Source organism: Ranitomeya variabilis, chromosome 3 (genome assembly GCF_051348905.1).
Source record: "Ranitomeya variabilis isolate aRanVar5 chromosome 3, aRanVar5.hap1, whole genome shotgun sequence".
NCBI classification, from domain to species: Eukaryota; Metazoa; Chordata; class Amphibia; order Anura; family Dendrobatidae; genus Ranitomeya; species Ranitomeya variabilis.
In genome coordinates this window covers 451931250-451943695 of record NC_135234.1, presented here as the reverse complement: position 1 = coordinate 451943695, position 12446 = coordinate 451931250, and the positions used below count along the sequence as shown (strand labels likewise).

The 12446-nt window shown below is 43.1% G+C and overlaps 1 protein-coding gene across 1 annotated transcript in view; it reads right to left on the bottom strand.

Moving 5' to 3' along the window:
• Positions 1-6476: 6476 nt before the first annotated feature.
• Positions 6477-12446, bottom strand: part of TMEM255B (transmembrane protein 255B) — a 103021-nt gene continuing 97051 nt past the window's right edge. The window contains exons 8-9 of the mRNA XM_077296558.1: positions 8963-9103; positions 6477-7042 (exon numbers count right to left, since the gene is read on the bottom strand). Coding sequence (XP_077152673.1) covers positions 6881-7042; positions 8963-9103 — 303 coding nt within the window. The 3' untranslated portion in view covers positions 6477-6880. The remainder of the gene's footprint in view (positions 7043-8962; positions 9104-12446) is intronic.

The following is a 12446-nucleotide window of genomic DNA, read 5'->3' as shown; positions in this document are numbered from 1 at the left end:
CGCCTGTATAACATCTTCCACAGTAAAGGCGTTTTCTGCTTCCAGCCATCTCCGACATGCCTGGGACATCTTATGTGCATATATCCTAAACAATCCCCCCCGTGGTGCATGGGAGGTCTCGGAACTTGGCCCTATATGAGTCTGGGGTGATAGCATGGTAATCCAGGATAGTCCGCTTTACAATGTTATAATCCTGGTTCCACTGGGAGTCAACGGTTCGGTAAGCCTCCGCCATGCTACCGTTCAGGAGTCCCACTAACAAACGCATCCAGCCAGAGTGGGGCACCTCCATCACACACTGCTGTCCTTGAAGAACCCCTCCACATGTCCGGAAACCTCATCAAATGGCTTAAAGTCTGTCCGGGTGATCCGTACAGGCTCCCGGATCGTGGGGTTTACACTCCACATTGCATTACTCCCTATTTCGATCTCCACTGCTTCTTGTCTCCACTGTGCCCGGCGGGCAGCCTCCTCCTTGTACTCCTGAGAGACGATAGGGCCCAGAACCTCCATCTCTTCTTCATACCACACCACCCACTGGCTTTTTGGGGTGGGGATCCCTGTCTCCTGTGCTTGTCCTTCAGACATATGGGAGGAGGTGGCCGATCTGGCACCCACCAGTAGGTCAATTAAGGCTTCTTTAGTCAGTCAATGGTAGTTCAGGCCCAGGTCTCTGGCTCTCTCCTGTAAACTGCATACAGTCCAATTTCTGTACTCTGTGTGTGGTTCTCCATTAGGTTACACTCTGTTGATCCCTCTGCTTGCCACCAGTTGTCACAGGGTCCTTCTCCGATACCACACAATCAGCAGAGCAAGAGAATAGTGAACAATTCCAAAAGCTTTATTTATGCAAAAACACGAAAGGTCCATATACCATCCACCACACAAAGGATAAGATAGTCCAGAAGCCGAATACAGTTCAGTATCCGGATACATGTCCAAGGAGATGAGAGTCCAATAATCCAGCAGACAGAGAATAAAAAATGGTCCATATGTTTCCCCTTCTCTCTGACATGCTGTGTTCACATCATCTGTCCACACAAGACTGACCTCTCTGCTATTTTAAGTCTCCCTCCTCATTCACAGGTCAGGAGGGGGAAGGTTGCAGGGGCTCATTGTTTCAACAAGCTAGGTCAATATGTCATTAGCATATTAGCAAACAATACTGTGGGGGCTGATATCAGATGGCAGCAACAGCCATTCATCAATTAGCAACTAACTCCTTCTACAAGAGAACACCATGAAAATAAGTAAAATAGAAATATACACAAAAATGATACCCATATAACATATCACACCATCACAGTCTGCATGCAGATTTACTTACCCACTGAGGTTCTTGCATAGAAACTACATAATTGACAGTCACTTATTACTGTGGTTGAAGGCAAAAACAAGAGGGGTGCTCCCTAGGGCAGTATCTTCAGTTTATATTTTATACAAAGCAATAAGCTTACTAACCTTCTAGAGTTGTGCATTAAATAGGCAAAACTCTATGATGAGCATGTTTTTGGACTCTGGATTTTATCTTCAATAAATTTTGATATTTCTGGAAGCTGGATTTTCTCCTCTATTTAAAAGATATCCTTTTGAGGAGGAGGCTTCATCCTCATGGGATAAGGTTCCGAAGCTAGATGCGGCAGTTGCTAAGGCGTGCAAAAAAACATCTCTTCCCTTTGATGATTTGGGGAACCTAAAGGACCCTTTAGATAGGAAAGCTGATATCTTCCTCAAAGGGGCCTGGGAGACTTCGGCTGGATCCTTGAGACCAGCTATAGCAGCCACCTGTACGGCTCGGTCCCTGATGGTGTGGTTAGGTCACCTTGAAGATCAGCTCAAGGATAAAGTTCCCAGGGCTGAAATATTATCCTCCATGCCTTTAATCCAAGATGCTGCAGCTTTCCTTTCGGACGCGTCAGCGGACGCGGTCAGGTTAGCCGCCAGATCCTCAGCATTATCCAATGCAGCCCGGAGAGCGCTATGGATTAAGTGTTGGCCAGGGGACTTACAGGCCAGAACAAAATTGTGTAGCATTCCCTGTGATGGAGCTCATTTATTCGGCCCGGTCCTGGATGAACTTTTAGAGAAAGCAGGAGATAACAAAAAACGCTTTCCTTTCCTTGGAAGACCCTTTCACAGACGGGACTACAATAGAGCTTGGTCTAACCGCAGAAGGTCATATAGAGATTCTAACAGGGAGTCTACTAGATACGACAGCAACAGGAGAAGTGGTAAAGGATTTATCTTTAATCCTTCACGAGATTCTAAAAAACCACAATGACGGGCGGTCCAGGTGGGGGGTAGACTTTTGGCCTTCTACCCGGCCTGGGTACAGATCACGAACAGTCCGTGGATCTTGAGCATTGTGGAAAAAGGCCTAAGGTTCGATTTTCATCATATTCCGCGGGACAAGTTTATGTTGACACCTGTCCGTTCCTCCTCTACAGAACAGTTGGCGCTGGAGTCAGAGGTCCGGGAACTTCAACAAAAGAAGGTTCTAATCAGGGTCCCTACAGAAGAGGAAGGTAGGGGGTTCTATTCCCCTCTATTCCTGATCAAGAAGCCAGACGGCTCATATCGCACTATTATTAATTTGAAAGGCCTGAACAATTTCTTGTTGGTTCCGTCCTTCAAGATGGAATCGGTTAAAACAGCAATAAAATTACTCTTTAACCATTGCTTTATGGTCGTCTTGGACCTCAAAGATGCCTACTACCATGTTCCAATACATGTAGATCATCAAAGATTTCTTAGGGTGGCGGTTTCACTTGCCAGCACGGTAGAGCATTTTCAATATCAGGCACTTCCCTTCGGTGTCGCGGTCGCACCCCGGGTGTTCACAAAAATTATGGTGGAAGTTATGGCACACCTGCATGAACAGGACATATTAATAGTTCCATACCTTGATGATCTACTAATTGTGGGTAATTCAGAGTCACATTGCAGGGACCAGCTAGAGAAGGTGATGGAGGCATTGAACAGGTAAGGCTGGATTATCAACCTTAAGAAATCGCGTCTACAGCCTCTAAAATCTCAGGAGTTTCTGGGGTTTGTTATAGACTCTAGTCGACAGGAATGTCGCCTGCCGGACTCAAAAGTAGCTAAAATCCAGCATCTAGTCTCTAGGGCAATTGACAATCCCTTAGTGTCTGTAAGAACTGCTATGTCTCTCTTGGGTTCCCTCACATCCTGCATCCCGGCGGTTCTCTGGGCTCAGTTCCACACCAGAACACTACAATGGGACGTCTTACACAATTCCCGTCGTCTAGGAGCTCACCTCAATAGTAAATTTTCACTTTCTGCGGAGTCTACGCATTCACTTGTTTGGTGGACACACACTTCAAATCTTCGTAGGGGGGTTCCTTGGATAAATCATGTATCTAGAGTATTGACTACGGATGCCAGCCCTAAGGGATGGGGAGCTCACTTAGGGGAGGATTGGGTTCAGGGGCTATGGTCTCAGTCTGAGCAGGACTCATCCTCCAATCTGAAAGAGCTATTGGCCGTAGATCACGCCTTAAATAGGTTCCTTATACCCCTACAGGGTCGACACGTCAGGCTGTTATCGGACAACCGGGTAACCGTGGCCTACATTAATCGTCAAGGAGGTACGCGATCCAGTTAGTTAATGAAGGTCGCAAATCATATTTTTCAGATGGCCGAAGAACATCTTCTCTCCCTAACGGCTCTTCATTTAAAAGGAAGTCTCAACACCAAAGCCGACTATCTAAGCTGCAACATGCTCAGACAGGGAGAGTGGTCACTGAATCCAGCTATCTTCGAGCAGATCATACAGATGTGGGGTTGTCCAGAAATAGACCTTTTTGCCAGCAGGGAAAACAAAAAATTACAACAGTTCTGCTCCCTAGATCCAAAAGACAACTCATATGCAGTAGACGCTTTTCTGATATCATGGCACTTCAGTCTCGCCTATGCCTTCCCCCCTCTAAACCTAATCCCATTAGTTCTGAGGAAGATTCGGGAGGACAAAGCCCGGGTAATCTTAATAGCCCCATTTTGGCCCAAAAGAGCGTGGTTCCCGTGGCTGAGAAAGATGTCTCTCTGCCAACCGTGGATTCTTCCAGAATTGCCAGATCTGCTCTCCCAAGGCCCAATCCTCCATCCGCGAGTAGCCAACTTACATCTAGCGGCGTGGAGTTTAAGAGGTCGTTACTAAGGAGTAAGGGATTCTCTCAGGATCTAATAAATACACTCCTTAAGAGTAGGAAACCCGCTACAACAAACATCTGTTAGAGTGTGGAGAAAATTTCTATCTAGTACAGGGGCTCAGATTGACCAAAAACCAGATATAAATCAGGTTCTTGAATTTTTACAGAAAGGTCTAGAAATGGGTCTGGCCACAAGTACTCTCAGAGTTCAAGTATCGGCTCTGGGGGCGCTATATAATTTTAACTTGGCCAGCAATCACTGGATTTCTAGGTTTTTCAAAGCAGTGACTAGGTCCAGACCAATCATAAAACAAAAGTTAGTCCCATGGGACCTAAATCTGGTACTCTCAGCCTTAACGCAAGCCCCATTCGAGCCTATCGATTCTATCCCTATAAAAATCCTTTCGATCAAAACGGCCCTCTTGGTGGCACTCACATCTGCAAGAAGGGTTAGTGATCTGCAGGCACTTTCCAGACATCCACCATACATGCAGTTTAGGGAGGATAGAGTAATTATGAGACCTGATCCCCTCTACCTTCCAAAAGTTGCTACAAAATTCCATAGATTACAAGAGGTAGTCCTACCTTCGTTTTGCTCTAATCCTGCCAATGATAAAGAACGTAGATTTCATTCCTTAGATGTGAGAAGATGCCTCCTTAAATATATTTCCGTCTCGAATGATTGGAAAAAAGATAACTCCTTGTTTGTAGCTTATCAGGGAGTGAGGAAGGGTCTTAGGGTACCGTCACACAGTACCATTTTAATCGCTACGACGGCACGATCCGTGACGTCGCAGCGATCGTATGATTATCGCTCCAGCGTCGTAGACTGCGGTCACACGTTGCAATCACGGCGCTGGAGCGATGCCGAAGTCCCCGGTAACCAGGGTAAACATCGGGTAACTAAGCGCAGGGCCGCGCTTAGTAACCCGATGTTTACCCTGGTTACCAGCGTAAACGTAAAAAAACCAAACAGTACATACTTACATTCCGGTGTCTGTCCCCGGCGTTCTGCTTCTCTCCACTGTGTAAGCGCCATAGCCGGAAAGCACAGCGGTGACGTCAGACGTCACCGCTGTGCTCGCTTTCCGGCTGGCAGACGCTCACACAGTGCAGAGAAGCTGAGACGCCGGAGGACAGACACCGGAATGTGAGTATGTACTGTTTGTTTTTTTTACGTTTACGCTGGTAACCACGGTAAACATCGGGTTACTAAGCGCGGCCCTGCGCTTAGTTACCCGATGTTTACCCTGGTTACAAGCGAACACATCGCTGGATCGCTGTCACACACAACGATCCAGCGATGTCAGCGGGTGATCAAGCGACGAAAGAAAGTTCCACACGATCTGCTACGACGTACGATTCTCAGCAGGATCCCTGATCGCTGCTGCGTGTCAGACACTACGATATCGTAACGATATCGCTAGAACGTCACGGATCGTACCGTCGTAGCGATCAAAATGGTACTGTGTGACAGTACCCTTAATGAATCCGGCATGTCTGAAAAGTGGCGTGTGCCTCACCACTAATCTTACTCCATTCAGGGACTGGAGTAAGATTTCTAATGTAAGGCACCCAACAGCTTGTCATGAAGTTGATGAACTGTGGCGTCACACCCCCTTTCCGCCCTCATACTGACCCAACTCTGGTCATTTTGGCAGAAATAGACAAAACTGGCTTGAAAACACCAAAGGTTGTTACATTTTTGCCCAACCTCAGGTTACGCAAACATTTTACTACTTATAAAAATGTTTTATGTCAGATTTCTGATGAAAGCACTTTAAGCAATGACTCATCAAAGCATTCACACTAGAATTCTGGCGTAAAAGTTTTGAAAAGTTGCAATATTTAGGCGGAATTTGAAGTTCCACCAACATTTTGCTACTTTTGCCTTCATCACTTACATTTCTCCCATCTCCGGCCAATTTGGGACAGATGCGGGGCAGGGGTGTGACACCACAGCTCCCCTAATTCATAATGAGCTATAGTATTCCCTTCCCCAGAATTCTCACTCCAGTTTCGGATTGGAGTGAGATTTCTGGTGCATCACATGGAGGTGCACACCACTCGTCAGATGCTCCAGATAAATGAAGAGGCATACACCTCTTCATGAATCAGAAGCATCTGACTCTAGCACATCTCCTCCTCATCAAGACCGGCATGAATAACACTGGGCTTGATGCATCGGGCCCTTTGAATTGGGGCCACAGTCTTTGAAAGACACATCTGCTACTTCTACTATTTTGACACTCCTTATCATTATACTGTATCACTTTTAAGCAAAGACTACAGGACAATATTACTTTTAAAGCTAACAGTTTATTTGATCACATTTGTTGAAGTGACATAACAGAGGTATCAAAAAAGAGAGGATACATGAATCACAATAGCATGGTGAAATAATGTATTTTATTCTGTTTGTATCCATATTCATAATTTTTGGAGTGTATAGTATCTGTTTAGTGCAAGAACAGTTAAATACTGGAGAAAGAGCTGAAAAGGCGCACTCCAACAAGTAACACATAGTAAAATATACTGATGCAGATCTCTGTCTCGTCTAGACTATTCAGTCACTAATCTCATGACTGGTGTGAACACTTTTTCTGGTTAGGTAAATATTTAGTTGGAAGGAATGTGAGGTTTCATTAGTTGTGCAGAAAGCCCTTGCAAGTCTTGTTTTCCTGCCAGTGAATGTGCGGATGGTCCATGCATCAAGGAACATAAGGCGGTGGTTTCTCCCCTGGTAGCAGAATTGTGGATGCGTGCTGAGAATGTGGATTAGGAGAAAGTCCGTTCATCGAGTTGGATGGATTCTGGATATCGTCTGATAAGGAAATGTCTGCAGAGGAAGTAGCTGGACAGGATCCTGATGGCTATAGAAGAATAATAATGTTAGAGATGTAGTTTAATAGTTTTATCTTCTTCATGACATGCACGATACATGTACAGTGCAAGTTTGAAGCAGGTGTATGGAGCAGGCCATGTTAATCGGACGACAATTGCATCACAATGCTTGGACTGGCCGGCAGCTCTCCTGACCCGAGCGTGACCGCATGTATTTCTGTGGCTGGGTTTCAAAGGAGACTGTGATTTTCATTATATGAAGCAATACTGTGGTATTGCTGCATAATGTCAGAATTGCATTGTTTGTTTGTCTTTTCAAAATTTCTCCCCGCTTGGAATTTTTTTTCCTATTTTCCAGTACACGGATGTGGTAAAAGGAATGGTGGCATACAACAGTACAACTCGTCCCACCCGCAAAAAGCAAGCCCTCAAATGTCTATGTGGACAGAAAAATAACAAGATAAGGCTCTGAGAAAGGAAAGAAAAAATGAAAACGCAAAAATGGAAATTGGCCACGTCCTAAAGATGTTACAGTCTGTCACCAGGTTTTAGTCACACAATCTGAGCTGAGCATAATGCAGAGACAGAAACCTTGATTCCATAGTTGTATCCACTTACTGGGCTGCTTAGTGTAGTTTTATTAAAATAAGTGTTTAATCAGCAGGAGATTATCACTAGAGGACTTGTAAACCTGCTGCCAGGTAGTCAGGCATATTCATGAGCTTTATATAACCCTAATACCACCACTGGATGGAGAGAATACTGCCAATCAGTGGTGGAAGCGGGGTTATACAGAGCTCAGAATTCAGAGAACAACTAGATCTGCAGCAAATAAAACATGGATTTTATCAAAATAACAGCAAGCAACCCAGTAAGTGACACATTGTTGGAATCAGGGTCTCTTCCCCTACATTATACTGCTCTCATACGGGGTATCAAAAACCTGTTGACAGATTACCTTTAAGGTAGAAAGAAGACACCTATCATCATTCTAACATATTAATGCAGAGGAAGGCAAAAACACAATGACACAGAATCTTATTAACCCAGATCTTGCAAACCGACTAGTTCCCTGTATTAAAGTCCAATCACAAAATCCATAACCTGCAGTAGTATATTGTTGAAGAAAGGCATTCAAGCCCCCCTTGAACTTGTACGTAATGATGTCTTCCCCATTCTAATTGAAATTAATCCATTAGTTGAAAATTAAATTGGTGGGATTCCATCTTCACTCCTATCCATCAACTGTTTGAAGGGATCCTTAGTAGTGATGAGCAAACTGCTCGGATAACGTGTTCACCAAGCATGCTCGGGTGTTATCCGTATTTATCTCAGGCGTGCTCAATGGTATGTTCAAGTTCCTACAGCTGCATGTTTTGTGACTGTTCGACAGCCGCAACATATGCAGGGATGGCCTAGCAAACATTCAATCCCCGCATGTGTTGAGGCTGTCTAACAGGGACTCGAACATATTATTCGTGCATGCCCGAGATATATTCAGATAACACTCGAGCATGTACTGATAACACATTATCCGAGCACATTTGCTCATCACTAATCCTTAGCATTCAAGTGCCATGTTATGAGTGCTGCTCAATGCTTATCAGGGACAAAGCTCATTAAAGCCATGTCCTGTTCATTACAATTGGTGAAAGCCGGACCCTCATACATTTAATACTGATGGCTTATCCTATGAATAGGTTAATAATTTTGAAGGTCCAAATAGCCACTTTAAAATGAATTAAATGGAAACCCTTTTGAAATCCTTTAAAGGTTCTGATTTATTACTCAAGTACGAGCACTGTAGGGCATAGTTTTCTATAATCACATACAGCCATGTACATCTGTAGAAAATTACTTTAACATAATGATACTGCACTGCAATAAAAAAAATCTTTACACCAAATAATTCCCAAGACCAATGGCCGCTAGTCGTTTATGGGAATTACCTGCAGAGGTAGTGGGTATGATGCATAGGAAGGCAGCGAGGATGTAGGAGAGCAAAACCCAGTGTAGGTCAGTATCTGTTGAGCTGGGTTGTAGAGAATCTGTGGTGGAGGAGAGTTAAAGTTGTGTTGTGAAACTGGGGCCTGGAAGACAAAATAGAAATTGTTAGTCTGACGTGGAGATGTTGGTGACTACTTAAAGGGAATGTATGAATGAAGGAATACTATTTTACATGTGATTATAAAGATTGCATTGTAATACATTTTAACAATTTTTTTTAATAAATGTGTATATCAAAAGCCTCAATTCATGAATACTGGCATTTTGCACACCAGTCTTGATGAGTGTGCTTAAGTGAGGTACGTCACATTAATTAAGAGGCGTGGGTCTCTAAATGAATTTGGCACTGCAAAAAATGTACTCCATTCAGTCACTGTAACATTTCTGGTGGAATTCGTGCCACTTTTGTGATGAATTTCTTGGGTACCCTCAGTTGGTGAAGTTAGCTAGAAGTCTGCACAAACTTTACACGTTTTGGCGGTTTTGCACTAACCATAATAAAAAAATTGAGTTATTAAAAAACTGATGAATTCAGGCCAAAATCCTGATATTTTTAAGTTCACTTTTAAGGTTTGCTGTGCAAAATTCCAAAGCCTTTATTTCTAGACAGTGTTATTGCCCATCCATATTTTGTCTCGTATTGCACCTTCATTGATGTAAATGTGTGTCTTCTAGGACAATGTATAAAGTAGTGTTGTGGCATTTGTGTCTGACAACAAATCAAACCAGCAATAACGCAGCTAGGTCTGCGGATATGTATTACAAATCACAATATCGATATTCAGAATACAGCAGTAAGTGAGAAGTGTTAAAATATAACTTTTAATGGATATTAAAAGATGCCACAAACAAACACAAATAACACAGGTCTGCAAAAAAAAATTTTTCAAGAGCAGTTTTGGTTATTCCACGTAATCTTTGTTTTTAAGTGCGCTGAATCCGAAAATGACCTCCATTTTGTCATAGGACATCACATTTCTGACAATTTAAGTAACTATGTTAAATAAGACAATACCTCAAAATAAATGAAAAAAGACTCATAAAATTAATTTTTTATTACAAATGTTTCATGAAAATCATTTTTTAACTGCAATGAGCTCACTAGCACACACTAAAATCGATTCTTCTTCCCTGTGAGGCTTCTCTTAGTACATTTATGCTTGTGAGTAGCATCTGGAATGTCTCTCTGAAGCGTCCAACAGTAGTCTGCCATCATTGTCATGCTCCATCTTCCCTGGTATCTTCATTCCATCTCTTTAATGTCCTGGTGGAATCGTTCACCTTGCTCTTCACTCACAGCTCCCAAATTTTCAGGAAAGTTGTCAAGGTGGAATGGAGGAAATGCACTTTCAAACTCATCAGGCAACCTAAAGCTTGAAATGCTTTCAGCATTCGTTTGACGATTTTTTTGTAGTCAGGGTCTTTGTTATTGCCTAAAAATTTCTCTACAACCTCTTTAAATGCAAACCACCCTTATTTTTGAGGATGCGTCATGGTATTGATAAACTCTTGATCAGCTATAAGCCTTCTAATGTCTGGTCCGACAAACACACCTTCCTTCAATTTTGCCTCCGAGAGGCCTGGAAACTTGGTGACCAAGTATTTGAAGCATTCTCCATCTTTTGAAAGTGATTTTACGAATTGCTTCATCAATCCCAATTTTATGTGGAGAGGTGGTAAAAGAACTTTATGGGGAGGAACCAAAGTTTCTCGGAGGACATTTTTTTTTCACCAACTGTGAGCACCCTCAGCTGCCAATTCTTCTTGGTCCAGTGATTTTGTCGGTCTCGACTGTCCCATAGACACAGAAAACAAGGGTATTTGGTATAACCAGCTTGTTGCCCGAGCAGCATGCACAAGACTTTCAAATCTCCGGACACTTGCCAACCGTGGTCTTCATATTTAAGTTTACGAAAAACCAATTCCAAGTTCTCGTAGGTTTCCTTGAGGTGTACAGAATGACCTACAGGGATGGAAGCATAAAAACCGCCGTTGTGGAGTAAAACTGCTTTGGGACTTCTTTTTAAAGAATCTATAAAAAGACTCCATTGCGCTGAATCATATTGGATTTTGAATTGGCCCATCAAACCTTCGAGATCGATGCAATAAACCAACTTATCTTCCTGGGCAAAGTAAGGAACAAACTCGTTTTCACGATGTCTGAACCATGAAAAACATGTAGAGAAATTCACCGCACACTCAATTCTGGTATGATGCAAAAAAAGGGTATATGCCAAATTTATTTAAACACGATAGACAGAAGTTTGCCACAATAATACTTGTAGAGAGAACCCAACGTTTCGACCCTCCCGGGTCTTATTCATGGGGTTGCTCTGATCCTTGGTATATACACATACACAACAGTGGCAGTGGTAAAGGGTAAGTAAACGATCCCTTCCAGGCAAAACCTTGTTTGGAGGGCCAGATAAAGTTTCTGTGTCCCAGATGGATGGAGCCTGATTGAGGGCCGTTACAACATGGAGTGGCCTGTGTAGGCTCGTGTCCTCCTTGCTGTCAGCTGTCAGCAGCGCTCCCACAGCAGGGTCGAAACGTTGGGTTCGCTCTACAAGTATTATTGTGGCAAACTTCTGTCTATCGTGTTTAAATAAATTTGGCATATACCCTTTTTTGCATCATACCAGAATTGAGTGTGCGGTGAATTTCTCTACATGATTGACTAGACCACACGGTCCGTTTCACCAGCACCTCCGTGTCCCTGACTCGAGTGCACACCATTATTCTTACATTTATGAACCATGAAAAAGACACTCCTGGCAACAATTAATTCTTGCTTTTGAGCCTTGATCCGAGTAACTCAGCGGCATCTTTGGGAAGATTCAAGTCTCTTACCAAATCATTCATCTCCTGGGAAAACAATTTTGGTCTTGTATCATCTTCAAAGTCAGAACTTGATTCATCATCTGGTTCACCTTCATCAGAGCTAGCTATCTCTTCCAAAGTAGCAGGGGCCTTGGGTACTGGTATATCTGTGCCATGGGGGATGAGACGAATTGCTGAGTGAATATTGGGGTATGAAATGGAATGCTTCCATTTTGAATTATACCCTTTCACATCGCATGAACAAAAGTAACAATCGTCACTATGGTTCTTTTGCTCTCGCCATACCATAGGAATCCCATAACGGAAAGCTTTTTTCTTACCCTTGAACCAATTTCGGAGGTTCTCAACACACCGTTTGCACACTTTGAGGCGCCCAAGCTTTATCTTGATCTCCAAGCTTTAGTCTGAAATAAGCGAAGTTACTTTTTTCACAAAGTTTGTAATATTTAGCTGTTGCTTCAACACTGTATATTCACCACAAATGTAACAAACTGTCAGGTTAATTAATACACTTCCGCTGAGCCATAATGCTAATTTTGGGAAACACGGTTGAATATGACAAGCTAACACGAACTGAGATAAAAA